This window comes from Centruroides sculpturatus, unplaced genomic scaffold (genome assembly GCF_000671375.1).
Source record: "Centruroides sculpturatus isolate CEXI.00-Female unplaced genomic scaffold, Cexi_2.0 scaffold228, whole genome shotgun sequence".
Classification (NCBI taxonomy): Eukaryota; Metazoa; Arthropoda; class Arachnida; order Scorpiones; family Buthidae; genus Centruroides; species Centruroides sculpturatus.
The window spans coordinates 40,310-59,651 of record NW_019384467.1 but is presented as its reverse complement, the minus strand read 5'-3'; the positions used below and the strand labels follow the sequence as shown (position 1 = coordinate 59,651).

Below are 19,342 nucleotides of genomic sequence, written 5' to 3'. Positions count from 1 at the left end.
AAATATAGAGTAAGATCTGAATTTCTTATTAATTGTAAATTTATTTTTAATGTATAATGTTTCCTTTTTAGTGTTTTTGTTATATCTAACTGCTTAAATCAGATAGAAAAGAAACCTAAAAGCAGTGGATAGTCCTGTTTCTTTCATGTTTTTGTTTTTAATAAAATATAAAAAAAAATTAAAATAAAAACATTATTCTTTGATAGGAAGACTTTATTTGATCCTATGATGAATACCTCGGGTCCATTTGGAGCCCACATCATTACTTATAATTTATTAATTAAATATTAATTAATATTTATTATGTAGTTGTTAAAAAATTTTTATAGACATATGTAATATATAAATTATTTTACATATTTTTATTAATTAAATATGTATTTTATGTGTATATGTAATTTATATATTTAGGGACCAGAAGCATTTTTTCAAGCTCAAGATGATGTTTATAAGTTATTAGAAGAGCGTTTCTATCCGTCTTTCATTGTTAGTGAAATTTATGATTTAATGATTTCTAATGCTGAAAAGGCTGGTATTGATTTTGCACATATGGCTGAATGTGAGATTTATTATAAAATTTTTATCATTAAGTTTAATTTGTATACTAAACTATAATTTAATTTACAAATAAAACTTTTTATAGCAAGCAATGAATCAGAAGTTTATGAATCAGAACTGCCAAATAGTTCTCACCATGATGACTTATTAGAAGAAACTTCTCCAATGTCACTTAGTGAACATTCCCATTTTTTAAAACTACAATTAGGACAATTAGATGAAAAATTATCAATTAAAAGACAAGCCTTACAAGCTATTCACAACACACAAAAATCTGATATAAAGGTATGTAAAATGCATTAAATATTTAAATTATCATATTATACAAATGTATCCATGTTTAGTTAATTTTTTTATTTTAGTAAAATAAAATAATTAAAAAAAGCTATTCTAATTTGCTTTTAGATGATTTCTGTATTAGAAAAAGAGATAGAGGATATGAAGATAGAAAGATATCATTTGGAATCTCATATTATAATGACAACAACTTGGATGGAACATTTAGGATATTGGAAAGCCAGTGTTGAAAAAGTTGAAGTAAATCGGATTTTTTTTTGTATTTTTTTGTATATATTAATCAGATTTTAATATAATATTTCATTTTACTTTTGTATATAAAAATTGATGGTTTAAAAAAATTTTTAGATAAAAAAAGAAACTGAAAAAGCAATTACTCAATGCACAGTTGTTGTTCATTTGGGAAGTGATCCTGTAATTATTAATAATGATATCTCTGAAGGTTGGAGAGTAGTCAAATCCATAAATGATTTTCGTGCACTAAGACAAAAGTTGAGTTTAGTAAGTATTCTAATTTTTCATCAATAATAAAATAAATTGTTATAAAACTATACTACAAATTACAGTAGAGTGTCGATTATCCAAATGCCAATCAACCAAAACATCAGTTAACCGAAAGCATTCCACTTGGACTGTGTCCTGTTGAATTGAACGTTTTTGATACTAGATTAACTTCTAAAGTATAATTTTTGTTTTTATTTTTTTCAATATATTTATTTTGCTTGTTCAAAATAAAAAAATAATTTTTAATGATACAATAGCCACAATTATTATAAAAATTTTCATTAGGCTTAACATCGACGAAAATTCAACGCAAAATGACACACAACAGAGAAAAATCTAAACAGGGGATATATTAATATACTATTATTGGGATATACTAATATACTATATTAATAATGTATTTTTTTTGTACATAATCAGTTATCTGAAAAATCGATTTTCCAAACAACCCCAGTTCTCAATTGATTCAGATAATTGACACTCTACACTGTATAAATTTAATAGAGAACAAATGATATAATTTTAATTAATTTTTTTCTTTTGTATGTGTTCAGACAAATTGGCAGGGCACACATTAAATTATCAAACAAAATATCAAATACTGCACTTGCAATATGAATTTTATGTAGGTAGATTGTATATTTAAACTGAAAATTTGATGGTGATCTTGTAAAGTTGTCATCTTTCATTTTTACACTAAATACAAACATATGCAAAATCTCTCATATAATATATATGCACTTTGATATGTTGAATGTGGTCAGACCCAAGTAGTTGTCCTATGAAAACCTCAACACACAATGACTTGTCTTGATTAAAGGTTAATGTTATATAGGTTCTAAAAGAAATAGCACACACTTAATCTCCAGATTTATTTATATGATGAAATGGTGAATATGAGATCTCAATCATGAGAGAAAGAGAGTTAGTTTACATAATTTGAGTTACCAGTTAACATCAAATATAAGATAAAGGGTGAAGGCCTAGAGGTAGGTTGTCTGTACGGTAATTGACTGATGATGATGATGATGATGATATGGATGTTGATTGCAGAGTTGATGGCTTGTTGTGATGGATAGTCATGGCTTAAAGTTCTACACAGTTTGATTCTATCACATTGCTCAGGTCCATTTGCACCCTTCCTTTTTCTCTGTTTTTATTGAGGATCCTTTTTTGTTATTCATATCCTGTAACATTTAAATTGAAGGAGATTTTGGTTTGAGTAATAGAATTAAAGTCAAAAATAAATTATATAACAGACAAAATATTTTGGACTCCCACATTTACTAAAATAAATATACTAAATACAATAACTAATATAACAAATAAATATGCTACAATAAAGGTGAAGATTTAAAACTTATTTTTTATTTTCTGAGTGGTTTTATTAGATTTTATACACTGCACTGTTACTAATCTAAACTAATTATTGTATGGAGATTGTTCATATTAGCAGATTATATATAAAGAACAGGGAGTCAAAAAATATATAGACGCAAATATATATATGTTTTAAAAAGATTTTACACACTATTTATTATATACTGTATATGGGATATCTGAAAATAACTTTATCTTAATCATATTTTTGGAGTTTAATTTGTTAAATAAAAAACACAACACCTTAATTTGCTGAGAAAAAATTTAATCTAACGCAAACGTTTTCAGCCAAATCAGTTGGCCATCGTCAGGCTAAGAACATTCGAATATAAAAAAAAAAAAATTTATTTTATTTTTTTTTTATTTTGATTTAATTTAAATGTTTAATTTGTTGTTTATGATTTCATAAATAACAAATATAAACAGTGTCCTGAATTATGTATGAATAATCCAAAGCAACTACTAGATTATTTATGGGCTTTTTTAAGTTATAATTTTTGAATTACAATATAAATTTGCATTAAAGGTAGATGATGTCATCATTTTTAAATAATTTAATTATTAGAATGGATTTTTTAATTTAGAAGCATCGAAAGGAATTTTAAATAATTCCAACAGTTTGATATTCTTTATTAATTTAAAATATAATATTTTGATTTAATGAAATGTTAAAATGCATTTAGTAAGTATTCTATTTTCTTTAATAATAAAATCAATTGTTTTATACTATAATTGACACTATAATATATTTATTAATAAAAATTATAATGCCAGTTTTTAATTGGACTATGATATGACTAATTAATTATAAAGATATTGTGAGAATACGGGCAAGGGTACAGAGCCCTCTAATCGTCGAGTTGGTAAAACTTGCTTACTTTGTCACTGGATGGCTTTAGGAGGGCAAATAATCAAGTGGGGAGGTTGCACGGATAAATTGACAAGTGTCCAGATTTGGAATAATAGACAGTTTGACAGGTTTTAAGCACTCAGCAGTGAAGGACAGATATATCTGTCCAGGGTGATCGTGTGGCAGTGGTGAAAGATGGATATATTCATTAAATTATTTTGGGGGTATTGCCAAAAACTAGCCAAAAACTACCACAAAAAAAAATCACCTAAAAAATGAATTATGTAACAATAAAAAAAGACTTTACTTTACTAGACATAACTATTTACAAAATCTTTTTCCGAGACAGCGATGAGAAAAAATGCGCAGAAAAATACTTTAAAAATTTCCCACATTTATTCTCCACTACTTTGGGATAGAACCATACCTGACTAGTCCACTGTTGAAAGGTTAACAAATAAACAAAGCATTTATTGAATATCTAAGGCTAAGCATACATGCAGATAATACAGATTAAATAAGGTTAAATGCGGTTAAAATGCAAATTATTTACAAAAAGACTGGTAACTACTCTAACTTCTATGTTGCATGCCTAATTTCCTTATCACAGAGAGAGAGTTCCCAGATTTCTAGTCCAAAAATACCTCTCAATCTTAATAGGGAGCCACATGTGACAATTGTTCTTATATGGAAGATGTGGAAATCGTAAGTGTCTTCCTCTGTTGTCTTCTCGGACAGGATCGGGAGACAGGAGACAAAAATGGACACTAGCTCAAGAATAATTTCCTGTGTCAATCGCTCTGAGTTTCTGGTGACTCCAGCTTTTATATCATTATTGTGGGAAATGGGTCATGTGATCATCCGTTGTTTACGATGACTTGTATTTTTCAAAGAGTCGTTCGTAATGGACTGCCTTCATTTCACAATAATGTGTTAACTTTCCCACTTGATTGTTGACATGAGAGGTGACATCCAATCCGATGCTATGCAATGAGTTTTTTTCTAATGACAGATGCTTACTTTAACTTCTGAAAAAATGTTTTAACAATTACAAATTTCTAAAAATTCAGTTCCTTAAATTGTCGGGCTCACAATATTATTTAATTTGACTAAGATCCCATTTTGTATTCAACTTAATAATTAGGAAGAAATAAATTAATTTAAAATAAGAAAGAAAAGATTGGTTTGGAGCAGGACTCAAATTCCAACTCCTCCTTACTGTACAGATGTGTTGTTAATTACACTACTTGACATCTGTCCAATTTTTGATTTCAGACCAATTAATTAAAAATGTATAACTGTACAAGTCATTTAGTCACAAGATACTATTAAGATTTTTATTGGGTATTGTCATATATTACTATTTTATGTTTGCTCTATATGTGATTATAATACTTAATAAAATTTGATGTACAGTACATATAATTGTCAAATGGTTCAAGTTAGAAAATAGTAATTATTATCTATTTTAATAGATTGTTCCTTCTCTGAAGAAAATAGAATTGCCAAATAATAAGCCACATTTCAAATCTCAGGAACAACAATATCTTGATAGAGCCAAAGTTCTTCTGCAAAATTTTTTAACGGTAAGAAATTAAGCATTATATGGAAAAGATACTGTATTTACATTAAGAAAATCATATAACAGGAAATATTTTTTAAAGTAAATTTTTTTTAATATTTGAAATATTTATACTTTGTTAAATTTTATATTTATAATGTTTTTATTACATTTTTGTGTTATAAATAATTCATAATTTTAAAGGATGGTGTTCATTTTTATAACTAAACTTTTCTTTTTCTTTGCTTTTTAGTTTTTTCTTTATGAAGAATGATCTGTAATCGTTATTAATTTAACCCTGCAATGAATGGCCTGAGTCTCTCAAACCCATGCGACTTTTGCAGTATACAAGGTCTGTTCAAAAAGTATCGGACTTTTATTTTTTCCGCGTAAACCAATGATGCGCGGGAGGCCTCTTTCGGTGGAGTTGTGGAGGGGACAGTCATGCACAGCCCTGAATTTTTTCTCACCTGCAGGAAGCGTCAGTCGTTGGCAGTCGCCCTTTGAGTGAGGACATGTAGCGAGCTCTCGTCGGATTCCACTAAGTTGGAAAATGACTGAACAACGTGAGGAGCGATATTACATCAAATTTTGCCAAAAACCTTGGCGATACCTGAGCGTAAACCATTCGCAAGATTCAGCAGGCTTTTGGGGACGGTCCTCGAGGCCAAAAAAAGCACGGCAGGCCCGCAGCAATATCAAGGTCATGTTGACAGTTTTTTCGACTCTTGTGGGGTGGTGTATCGTGAGTACGCACCACGAGGCCAAACCATCGCAAAGGAGTACTACCAGGAGGTCCTTTGTCGTCTTTTCGATGCTGTGCGATGCAAATGACCGGATCTGTGGTCGATCAAAACTTGGCAGCTCCATTGTGATAACGCATCCGCCCATTCTGCGCATCTGATTCAGGCTTTCGTCGCCAAACACAACACTCCTGTGGTTCGTCACGCTCCGTACTCTCGTACTCACCCCACATGGCTCTGTGTGACTTTTAGCTATTTCCCAAGCTGAAAATGCCGCTAAAAGGAACCCGATTTTAGTCGAGAGAAGACATCGTGCGGAATGCGACGGACCGGCTGATGGCCATTCCAAAAGATGCGTTCCAACAGTGTTTCCAGCAATGGCAGGAACGCTGGGAGAAGTGTATACACTATCAAGGAGACTACTTTGAAGGGGATTAGGGTTTGGTACCTCAAAATCAATAAATGTATTTTTGCCGACCAAAGGTCCGATACTTTTTGAACAGACCTCGTATATTCATTATGTTTGTATATAGGTAGGCAATTCATATTACACATACCTTCCTATTCAGAGTGGTACTACAAATTTATGTAAAATTCAAATTGAGTAATTTTATTCTGCCGTGGCTAGCAGATAATTTGGGTCTGATAGACCCATGCCATTTGTGAGGATCAAGGGTATAGGTGTGTTACCTATATTGCTTACTGACACGCAATCTTTAGATTGGCTCACTAACTTTTTCTAGGAGAGCTGTTAATGTTAAATAGGATATAGACGATGAAGTCGCTATCCAATGTCATGATAATGACACCAGTTAATCACTTTTATACTACGCGGATTAACACGCGTATGGATATGGTATGGAGATGAACTTTCCGTTTTGATTCAGAAACTTGAGAGACATTTCTTTTAACAATTAAAAACAAATAGTTAATGAAACAAAATTAAACGAAATTACACAAAATTGAATATTTGAATAAAGCGATTTCGAGAGAGAGATCTCACAATTTCTATCAAATTCATACTACCTCTAAATTATCTTAGCTTCTTCTGTCTTTTAAATGTAAACGACGGTTCTTTCTTTTTAGTTCATTAATGGCACATATTTAAATAATTTCTTCTCTAGTTTACCGACTTATAACTCATTTTTGTAGAAACTTCTGGATTCAACTTTGGGCGTTGGCTTTCAGGAGATGATATGGAATACATCTGTCCTCTTCTGGATCTTTTGGCGTACTCCCCGAAAAATGCAAAATTCTTTCTCTTTCTCATGAATTTTCTCCAATCAGCATTTCGTATTTTTCCACATGAACAGAGGAAAAGGGGGATTTATCGAGGGGTTGACAATTCCCAGGGTGACTAAGATTTTTAAGAGATAAGGGAAAACAAAAGGAAGTCGATCTTCCGTTGAAGGAAATGACTTTTCCCAGTTTCCTTCGTTTTAGAAAATATAATTTTCCCATCAAAATCACTGAATATTTTTGTCTAAAATTGAACTTTTTAATTAAATTGTTAATTAATCACAGGGGTGGTTCACATCTCACACATTCATTCATGCAAGTTTTATTTTGAGCTTTGTATACATGTGTATCTTTTTTATTTCAGTGTTTTTTTACATAATTTATAGGTTTTAATGCTAAGTGTCTAGTGAACAATTATATCATTATCATACATGCTTTTCATTTCTGTATGATTTCTGTATGTTTTTTTTGCAGGGAAATTTTTTACGAGGGTAGTCCCAGAAGTACCCGACCTAACAAAGAAGACACAAAAAATTTGGTAAAACATATCTTTATTTTTCAACATAGTCTCCTTTTAGCTCGATACACTTTTTCCAGCAATGTACAATAGCTTCGATCCCCTGTTTATAGTGAGAACTGTCGAGCTTCTCAAAATAGCCATCAACCGCAGACTCCACCTCTTCATTGTTGGCAAATCTTTTATCACCAAGCCATTTTTTTAAGTTTGGAAAGAGAAAATAATCTGAGGGTGCTAAATCTGGCAAATAGGGTGCGTGAGGAAGCAAATTGAACCTTAACTCATTGATTTTGGCCATCGCAATTACGGATGTGTGAACTGGTGCATTGTCTTGATGAAACAACACTTTCTTTTTCGCCAAATGTGGCCGTTTTTCTTGATTTCATCACTCAAGCGCATCAATAAGTTCGCATAATACTTGCCGTTGATTGTTTTTCCTGGGCGCATCCCAAAAAACTGACGCCATGACCTTGCCAGCAGATGGAACTTTTTTTGCCTTCTTTGGAGCTGATTCTCCCCTTTCAGTCCATTGTTTTGACTGTTTTTTCGTCTCAGATGTGAAGTGATGGACCCATGTTTCATCCATGGTTATGAATCGACGCAAAAACTCGGCTTTGTTGCTGCGAAACATTGCCAAAGACTCGATTGAAACATCCTCACGATGCTGTTTTTGTCCCATTGTGAGCAAACGTGGCACCCATCTTGTGCACAGCTTTCTTGTGTCCAAATTTTCAGTTAAATTGCGATGTACAGCACTTTTTGAAATGTCTACCATGTCTGCTAGCTCTAGCACTTTGAGTCGACTGTTATCCAATACCATTTTGTGGATTTTTTCCACCATTTCTGGCATGGTCACCTCACTTGGTCAACCACTACGATGTTCGTCTTGGCAACTCATACAGCCTCGTTTAAACTCTGCCACCCAATATTTTATTGTTGTAAACAAGGGAGCAGACTCCCCCAGAGTAGAATAAAGCTCAGCTTTAATATTGGTTGGACTGAAACCTTTCAAATGAAAGTATTGTATCACATAACGATGACAAATTTTTTCCATGTTTACAAATTCACTGAGATTGTTCATTATTTATGGCTGCCAAAAAAATACTATACAACGTAATGTCTTCAAACTTCAAACTTAACCTTTATAAGCTTGATACTTTCAAACACAGTCGTTTTTTTTTCAAACAAGTACCACCATTTATGTCAGGTCAGGTACTTCTGGGACAACCCTCGTATATATCTTAGAAAAAAGTTGAGATTATTGAAAAAAAAGATTTTACATGTATTAAAACATATTCTGTAAGTATAATTGATATGTTTTGGTAACCTAAAAAACATTGTGGAAAAATGCGCAGAAGGTTATTCACATGGATCTGTCAGACCCAAGGCATTCATTCCTGAAATTTTTCAAGGCCATTCACCGCTAGGTCAATTTGTTCTTTTTCATGAATGATCTAGTTTTAAAATATATTAATTCAAGAATATTGGAATAAATTTGTAGAAATCTCAATTAGGAAAATATTGTTTTTAATAAAAATGACATTTAAAACAGATAAATTTATGATTTATATATACAGGGCATTCATGGAAAGTTGTGCAACTGATTTATTTGACTGGAATGAAAATTCCAATTGCAAAGTTGTTCTCATCCTCCAAATAGTAAAAAATCACCTTTATCTTAATTGGCTTTCCTTATAAGGTTTTCATAAAAAAATTGTTGTAAAGTACAGATTCTTGACATGGTGTTGCCAATGCATTAAAATTCTGGGTTTTAGGATAAATTTCTAAACAAAGCACCAAAAATAATAATTACAAATTTCTTAAAAATTGTAAAAACAGGACTTCATCACATTTTTAATTCAAAGAACAATAAAAAATGTTCACTTCATGATGAAAATTGACTACAGAGAGAAGATGATAAAGCTCCGGCTCCAACAGTAGTCTACAGAGAAGGATCTGCTGTGAGAAGGGATTTTGTCAAATGTGGTACTTTTCATCATAAAGTAAACATTTTTTTTTTTTTTTTTTTTGAAATTTTTTAGGAATTCATCAAAAATAAACTTAACTTTAAATGGAATGCGACTTAAACAGAGAAAGTAAAATTAAATTAAATTAATTTTCTTATGGCATTTTTGTTTATGCACCAAAATGTGGAATTTTTTAAAGTAATAGAAACACTGAGCTGAAATTTTACACCTTTTTTCACAAAAATTTATAAGGGAAGGTGATTTTGGTGCAGGAGAAATGATAAAGGTGTTTTTTTTTTTTTTTTTTTGAGGAAGAATAATTTTGTATTTAAAATTTTACTGTATCTATTAGGGTTCTGAAGATAATTTTTTTTACTAAGATTCTTGAGAATACAACCATTGGGACCAAATTATAAACTCTTTGTTGGCTTATAATAACTGTTAGGATAAAATTTGCATGAAACACAGTACTCAAATAAATAAGATGTGCAACTTTCCATGAACATCTATACATATAAATCTGCATTTAGATTAAGTTAACTCTTTTTATTATGTGTGTTTTTATCCTTTTTTTTTGTAATTGTAATTTATTTTTATCACTATGTAATTTTGAGGTATGCTGTTTCTGATAACAATATCCATGAGTAATAGATGGATTCTACTATATATTTAATATTAAAGCATTTATATACATTCTGTTGCAAAAAATTGATGCACTTCTAAAAACAGAGTGAGAGTCATGAAACTTAGTGTGCAAATACCATTTGGCTACAGGGGAAATTATTAAGTTTTTTGTCAATGAATGCACCAGAGCACAAGAGAAAAGCACATTCTGGGGTTCATAAAAAGAGCACCATTCATACTGATGAACAGATTTGACAGGGTTTGCTGTTTGATTACATTAAATAGTCTGTAAAGATGACTCAACAGCTTCTCCATTGGTTGTATGTGCAACATCATAAAACTAGATGTTAATGTGACCATTGTCAACTGCCATCTAAGTTGAAGCAATGCATCAGTAATATGATGATAGCAGCAGTGGGTCAGGATGGCACACATAACCAGCATAAAGTATCTGGGTGTTCTAGAATAACAAGTGTTCAAATGGATCATACAATTAGGAGAGCAGCCATTGCAACACCAATGATGTCCCTATCCTTCATCCAAAGGAACATCTCCCTCTACTTAGTCTGTAGTATCTCTTTCAAGTGTAGTACCATTCAGCTACATTTGAAAGAGATGAAATTTCATTCTTGCTATAGTTGTCTGAGGAATATTTACTAGCCAGCCCAACATGGGTAATACCTGGAAGATGTCTGATTAGAATCATAGCATTCAGTGACAAATTCCACTTCTCTTGGTGCAGATGATCATCATATCCATATACAGAGGTTACCTTCAAAGATTAAGAGTGTAAATACTATATCTACTCTTCAAACCTGTTAACTGGAGTGGTTCTTTTTTATAGTTGCAAACGTTTTCGAATCCCCTCCTGGGCTCTTCCTCAGGCTTTATTGAATAGGCCGTTACTGTTTGAATAAAGTTTATACAGTAGAGCATCGATTATCCGACTCAATTGGGGACTGGGGTTGGTCAGATAAATGAAAAGTCGGATAACCGAAAAGTATGAAAAAATCCATTATTAGTGTAGTATATTATTATATCCCATGTACAGTAGATCCCCCTATAAGACGGTAGATACGTTCTGTTCTTTATGAATCAATTTTGTAGGAATCACAGTTTACGGACTACGGCTGTTTGAAAGGTTTTCTTCCATAAAATTAATCGATTCTAGACTAATTCGACTCAACATTTCCAAAATACGTATATTTTTTTGGAAATAATCCTTATAAACTACGTTATAAACAAAAAATTGTAGGATTACTTACCGAGTGTGTACCCTTTGACTACGCTCGTTGCTAAAGCTTGGTTTCGTCGCGGAACAGCGCATCAAATTGCGGCCGCGATTTCTGATATTATTTTTCTGCGAAAACTTCGTTGACCTTTGGAGACATCATTAATATAAATAATTTTTATGGCCGTTAAATAAGAAATGTTTCTTTCACAAGAAATGTATAAAATTACAGTACTGGACAGACGATAGGTCGCCTAACTCGCCGTAGCATGACGCTAGACGGCGAAAAATATATATATAATTATAATAAAGTTACAATAAATTAAGTTAATATATAATTATATATATAGTACCTAATTTATATATAATTATATGTACAGATGAAACTAAACTCAATTTACCCGCCTAAACGTCTGTAGCGTGGCGCTACAGACGGCGGGAAAGTAGTTAGGCTGCCCAATGACGTTTTACATAATTATAGGAGTTTTTTTATCGTTGTGTATGGATACCGCCACAATTTTTTCGCTGTCTTATAGGAATCGTAACTATAGGAAACAGTTTTATAGGGGAATCTACTGTAATTAGTATATTAGTATATCACTATTAACCTACTTGTGTTGAATTTTCCTCCATGTTAAGCCTATCAAATTTTTTTAAAAAAATAATCGTCGCTATTGTATCGTTAAAAATTAGAAAATTAAGCCTCGTTTAAATACTGGCTCCCTTTCATGGTCGAATGAGTGTTGCCAGCTAAAACACGTAAAAATAATATTAAAGTAGCCAAGACAGCCAAATATTGTAGCGCCTCATCACTAGCAGACATTTGAATTTGCCAACTAGAACGCAGTCGGTTAACCGAGGTGATGGTTAATCGAGGGTCGGATAATCAATGCTCTACTGTATATGAATTTCTTCTGAATATTGACGTGCAAATGTTCCAAAATAATACAGTTGTATTGCACATGTTCCGTATACACTACTTTGTAAAATTTTTCTTTTTTATAGGTCCTTATTTATCAATATCTGCCATGCTACAGATAGGGTCATTTCATCTTTATAATTAATACATGTACTATTTATTCCCGCTTTAAATATTTCTATGGCTTCCAACCATTTCAGTTGTTGTGGGTTGGAGTTAGTAATAATGATCTTCACCTCATCTAAGTTTGCTGTTATCCCCTGTTCTGACGTGTTTGTTCCTAGGGCTGTTGTGTTTCTACCATGTTGAATGTCTGAATCGTGTTCTTTTGATTAATGAGAGTAGAAATTCTTTTGATTAATGAGAGTAGAATTTCTACTCTCATTAATGAATGTAAATATTCTCAACAAAGTAACAAAAGTAATGAAATTTCAAAATTTTCTTCTCTTGCTAACTGTTGTGAAGCAGTTGCTCGACTACGGATGACATATATCCAGAATCTGGCAGGAAGTGGCTAAACCGACTGTACGAGGTAACCTTATAATTTAGGACCTTGCTATTTAACATCATGATAATGCCACCTCATGGCATGAATCTCTGAACAATGTCTCTGTAAAGTTCATACTCTTTCATAGTCAGCTGTATCCCCAGACCTCTCACCATTGAGCATGTGTGGGATAAGCTAGGAAGGCAGTTACAATCACCACAAAATGTGAACAAACTAGCCCAACAATTGCAGAACATCTTGTGGAATTTGTTACAGAACAACATTAGATTGTTGTTTGATTTCATGCCTGACCTTGTCTTGGTTTATGTCACCAGCAGAGGCAATTCTAATATATATTAACATGACTTATTACTTTTGCAATGAAAATGTAATCATTTCTTTAGCTTTACATATTCGTTGTATGTACCATAGCAATAGAATAATTTCTTCAATGTGCATCATTTTTTAAACAGAGTGTACACATTGGATTTCTTAAATCTCATTGTTCTTTATATTCAGTTATGATTATATTATAACATGCATCTCTCTTTTAGGTAATTATGAAAAATGATGATATGAATAAAAGTGAGACTTTATATATTTTTTTAAGTCCAAGTCCAGATCATTTAAAGTATCCATTAGAACCACGAAAAAAATCTATTAAAGGTGTACTTATGCAATTCTTCAAAAGGTACTTTTAAGTTTATTAATACAGTATTAGTAACATTTATTCTATAATTAAATTAAATCAGTAACTACTGACTACTAATTTTACACATTTTTTTTTTTTTTGGTCTATATCAGATTTACTATAGATTTTGGGATGATATATTTACTAATGGGCTGATTATGAGAGAAATTCATTCAAGAATGAATGAATAATAACATTCAATATATATGTAAAACATGTATACATTAGCTAGAAAAAAATAAAAATTACAACGTAATTTTTTATGATTTGATTTTCAAATTTTGATTCCAATTTCTAAGAATGCATTTTCATTATATCAATTATGTATTAATTAATTCCTCTCTGTGAGTGAAGTAAGACATAATAATAATCAAAAATTAATCAATTATGTGTCACCAATTACTTCATTATTTTTCTGTTCTGTTTTTATTGACTAGCTGCAAGTCATAAAAGCTATCTTATTATTTATGTATTTCTCAAATTGATTATATTTTTTATTTCTACAGACATAAAATCTATTTCTGATTTAAAGTCATGATAATTTTAAAAATATAATTATTTGAACAGACTGTTTGATTATAAACAGATTAATAAATGAAATTAAATCCATCAAAATATTACCAGATTATAATTTGGTTATATTTTTGATGGATTTAATTGCATTTTTCATTCAAAATAGTTCTTTTTTCATACCCAGAAGTTTGATAAAGACTTATTGAAAAGAAGTTTCTATAATTCCTTAATTTAAATTAATAACTAAAAACAGTTTTATTATGTAAATTAATTAATGAAAAATATACACTAAGTTACTGTTACTCTTTTTTTTTATTTTGTAAATAAGTAACTTGTAATTTATCATATTAAAATACAGATGTTATTTTTTTAATGAATAAAAGTTTTAGCTTAAAATAAATGTTAGGATCTAATTACAATAACTTAATCAAATTAAAATATACTTAACATGTAAACCATAGTACTACTACTAAAACCATTAAAATGCAGTACAATTTTAATTTTCAAACATTTTTAGTCATCTTAAATGATTTTCTTCAGGACAGATAGAAATAAATTTCAATTTAAAAAGAAGAGTGAAAGCTGGAAAGTCCTGTGGAACAAGTTGATTTCAAATATTAATGTTTTAGAATAATGAAAGTTTAAATGCATGTGTCTGACTTTTACATAGATTAAAGTATAAATAAACAAATTATAGAATGTGACACTGTTAGTATTGGAAGGCACTACTAGATTTGGGCTTAAGATGACAAACTCTGTAGGTTCTTTCTTATGTCTCTGTACATAAAAGTCAGACACATGCACTTAAACTTTCATTGTTCTAAAACATTAATATTTGAAATCAACTTGTTCCACAGGACATTTCAGCTTTCATTCTTTTTAAATTGAAATTTGTTTTGTTCTGAAGGTAATTTAAGATGACCAAAAATATTTCAAAGTTAAAATTGTAATGCATTTTAAATGCTTGAGTAGTAATACTGTGGTTTAAGATAAGTGCAGTTTTTAGAGAATATAATTAATATGTAATTATGTAAAAATTATACAGCATATTTAATATATAATTGAAGCTAATTTCATACTTAAGTTAGTAATTTAGTTTGTATAATAATGATTTTTAGTAGTGCTTGATTTTCATTTGATCATAAATCCATCATGTTTGTTTATGATATAAAATTAAATTTTAACAGAAAATGACATCAAATTTTTACAATTTCCAAAAAGAAGTTTTGTCTTTGTTAAAAATTTTTTAGTATTCTTTAATGTATAACTTCTTATTAATTTTACTGTTATTTTCAGATATTAATAATTATTTTATTGCATCTCAATTTTTTAATTTTTTAAAATTAAAATTTGAATTTAAAAACAAAAGAAAACTTTTAAATAAAATATTTTTGTTGAAATTTCATTTAAATCTATTTTATAATAAACATAATTAATCCAAATCAATTAAAGAAAAATATTGAAAATTAATACTGTATAAATTGCATATAATTTGTATTGTTGAGAGAATTTTTTAAGTTCTACAGTTTTAGAAAAATTTCAAAACGTTTACAGAAGTGTTGGTCTTTTTCAATCGTAGTCATGATTCTTTTTATGACTACAATGATGGTAGTTGATTCAAATTACATGGAATCCAGTCTATTTATATTTGAATTAATGAAGTTTTTACTACAGAATACTTCAATAAATAAATTTAATAAGAGCTATATATAATTAAGATGATCTTTTTTCAGTTTTGAATTAAATTATGTTTTTAATATATTTCTAGTGCTCAATCTAGTGCACAATCTGAAGGAAGTGATGAAGATGAATTATTATTTCTTGATGATATTGACAGGTAATTTATGAAAGTTTTTGGATATATTTAATAAGATTTGTTTTATTTAAATAGTATTTATATTAGCTTTTATTTGTATTAAAAAGAATTTTCTTTTAATTCATAAAACAGTTCTTTTTTGCAGTTAATTCATCACAATAGTCATAAATTGTATTTTTTTACATAAGATTTGTAGTTTGTATTGAAGTTTTGTAGTATTCGTAGTTGTAGTTTTTCACATAAAAAGATATTTATATCTGAAATTTTGCTATGTACAATACTTATGTGATGTAAAATAGCTTATTGAACATTTATCAAAATATGTCATTTTAAAAGATAAAATTTTAAAAACTTATCATTAAGTGTTTTTGCTATTTTAATTGATTTTTAAATTTTAACAAATGAATCTTAAACTGATTTCAAAATGAGAAAATTCAATCCAAAAATGAAGAGGACTTAATATTTATATGGGTAAATTGGATAAATAAACTTTAAAAGGTCAAAGGATAAGATGGTATTTTGATCATTTCTTAACATAGTAAACTTTAGTATAGGTACAAATTATAGATAGTTTTCATTAAATAACTGCAGCATACTGAAAAAGTTTTGGAAAAGTATTGATAATATATTTTGACTTGCTTCTAAAAGTCACTTTTGGAAGAGATTGTTTCTCAAAAAAATTTTATTTCTTACTTTTGTGTAAAAATAAATTTTATTGAACATGGAGAGAGCTAATAATTTTTAAAATTTATTGATTTTAATTACTTCCTTTTCTATGATATTATAATGGTTTATTTTAAGAAGAAAGAAAATTATAATAATGTTTTTTTTTGTTTTTATACCAATAAATTGAGTATTTTTAGGTTTTCTTTGTTTTTTTACATAATTTGTAAAATGAATTTCAGGCGTATAGAGAGAAAAAAAAACAGTAACATAACAATAAAATTCAATTTTATCTTTGTTAAAAATTAGCAAAACATTATTTCATTATTTATCATAATTTAAAAAAAAAAAGAAAATTTTAGTAAATTACAATGAAATTATTAGTATTTAATATATTTATTCAATACATTAGATGATAGTAATCACTTGTTATCTTTCTATATTATACAGTAGAACCTCGATTATCCGGACCTCTATTATCCGGATTGTTCAAAATAAACAAAAATTTTACGAATTTGCTGATTTGCACTTGGCGAATTACGACACCGTTTATGTATGTGATGGAATGGACAATATTTTTTCTTTCAACAACGTCTCACCTGGCACAGTGGTCGTAAACTCTTAAATATATTTTACGTAGTAATAAAAATATAACTTGACATACGTATTTATAAATAATTTATATTCAAATTACATCATTTCTATGACCAAGGGCGGCGTAAGGCATGGACGACGTGGGCCACCGCCTATGCCTCGCGGTCCGAAGGGCCTCGCGCCTCGAAGGTTTATGCATTACTTAAAAGCCGCGAACGCGACGAAAAAATTTTACTCGTCATAAAACGATAAATAGTTTGTCAAATTTTTATTCATAAAAATGCAGTTTCAACTGCTTTTTATTTTATAAAATCCGTCTTCTTGCGCCACCAGAGGGCCTTTTAAACAATAGGTAGTCTGTTAGCGTTGGTCAGTAGTAGTCCAAATTCAATACGAACGTTTGTTTCTTGAAAATTTGATCACGATTTAAATACAGTATTTATTTTTAATATTACCGATATGTCATTGAAAAGAAAACATGTATTATCATTAAAAGACAAATTAAAGTATTTGTTTCGATTATCCGGATTTTCCCTTATCTGGACTACCTTCATCCCCAATTAGTCCGGATAATCGAGGTTCTACTGTATTTTAAAATTTAATTTTTTATGTAATTTTGAAAGAAAAAAACCAGAATTTTACTTTTACTCCTTTAAATCAAAATGAAATAAGTAAATATAATTATAACAGATGACAAATGACTACATTTCTCTAAGAAGCAATATTTTAAAATGAATTTATAAAGTTTATTTACATTTGTTTATTTATCAATATATAATGAATTAACATTTTGCTTTGTAGTAAAGAAGATAGAAAAGATTCAATTGCAGAAAATCTTTATACATTGATTGGAGAAATATTTGAAGTTAAAGGAATTTTTGGTTGGGTCCGAAAAACTCTTATCACCATTGTACAGATCACATTTGGAAAAACAATTAACAGGTCAGGTGATAACATTTTTTGATGATTGTTAAATATTTTTTAATAGTAAGTTTTATGTTTCTCTTTACTGTATTTTTGTTTTTGTTTATTTATTTATTTTTTTAATGGAGATTCAAATTACAGTATTATTATTCGTTCTTGATATCTTATTTATAATATGAAATCATTAGAAATCAGAGGTTTATATTATCTGTATGAAATATTACTTAATGTCTGTAATGTGTTGACTGTTGATGTTAGTCCATCAGATTTGATTTTTTTATCATCACAGAATTCTATTAGACTTTAAAATCAAAAATTTGTTTACTTTTGAGAGTTCCTATAAATAATTTTGATTTGATGGCAAAAGATTGATGCAAACATTGTTTAATCATTTATATTAGTGATTTTGTCTAAAATTAAGTAATTAAATAAATTTAATAAAAATATTAATTGTGTTATGCATGTAAATTGAATTCCCCAAAACTTAGCATCCATTGCAGGGGACATAATCAATAGTAAGTAAGAGATTTTGGGAAAAATTGTCTTTAACTTATAAGTGCTTGAAATATATTTTCGGAAAAATTAATCTGATGATTAATATTTTTATAATTAGAAATTGAAGAGATATTAAATTATACAGAACTGACAATTGAGACCTCACACCCAAAACCCAGCCATATTTTATGAGATAAGAGAAAAAGGGTAGTCAATGGGTAAAGTGATACCTGAAAATGTGTTACTGTAAAATAAAAGCCAGTTGACCAGATTAGAGTTGTATGTGGTCTATTGTTCTATTATACTATAGAGGATCTAACATATGACAGATAAACATATGATCTAAATATACAAATTAACATATGCATATCATAAGTTAATTCAGACAAAATTTCCACTTCAAATTTCAAGATACAGTAGAACCTCGATTATCCGGACTAATTGGGGATGAAGGTAGTCCGGATAAGGGAAAATCCGGATAATCGAAACAAATACTTTAATTTGTCTTCTAATGATAATACAACACGTTTTCTTTTTGATGACATATCGGTAATATTAAAAGTAAACAATATATTTAAATCGTAATCAAATTTTTAAGAAACAAACGTTCGTATTGAATTTGGACTACTACTGACCAACGCTAACAGACTACCTATTGTTTAAAAGGCCCTCTGGTGGCGCAAGAAGACGGATTTTATAAAATAAAAAGCAGTTGAAACTGCATTTTTATGAATAAAAATTTGACAAACTATTTATCGTTTTATGACGA

At 29.4% G+C, this 19,342-nt stretch overlaps 1 protein-coding gene across 1 annotated transcript in view; it reads left to right on the top strand.

The window, feature by feature from the left end:
* LOC111621074 (sorting nexin-25-like) overlaps positions 1-19,342 on the top strand; it is a 70,222-nt gene that overhangs the window by 38,837 nt on the left and 12,043 nt on the right. Inside the window, exons 9-16 of the mRNA XM_023363132.1 lie at positions 412-559; positions 644-843; positions 964-1,095; positions 1,204-1,356; positions 5,065-5,175; positions 13,432-13,568; positions 15,850-15,918; positions 17,956-18,096. Coding sequence (XP_023218900.1) covers positions 412-559; positions 644-843; positions 964-1,095; positions 1,204-1,356; positions 5,065-5,175; positions 13,432-13,568; positions 15,850-15,918; positions 17,956-18,096 — 1,091 coding nt within the window. The remainder of the gene's footprint in view (positions 1-411; positions 560-643; positions 844-963; positions 1,096-1,203; positions 1,357-5,064; positions 5,176-13,431; positions 13,569-15,849; positions 15,919-17,955; positions 18,097-19,342) is intronic.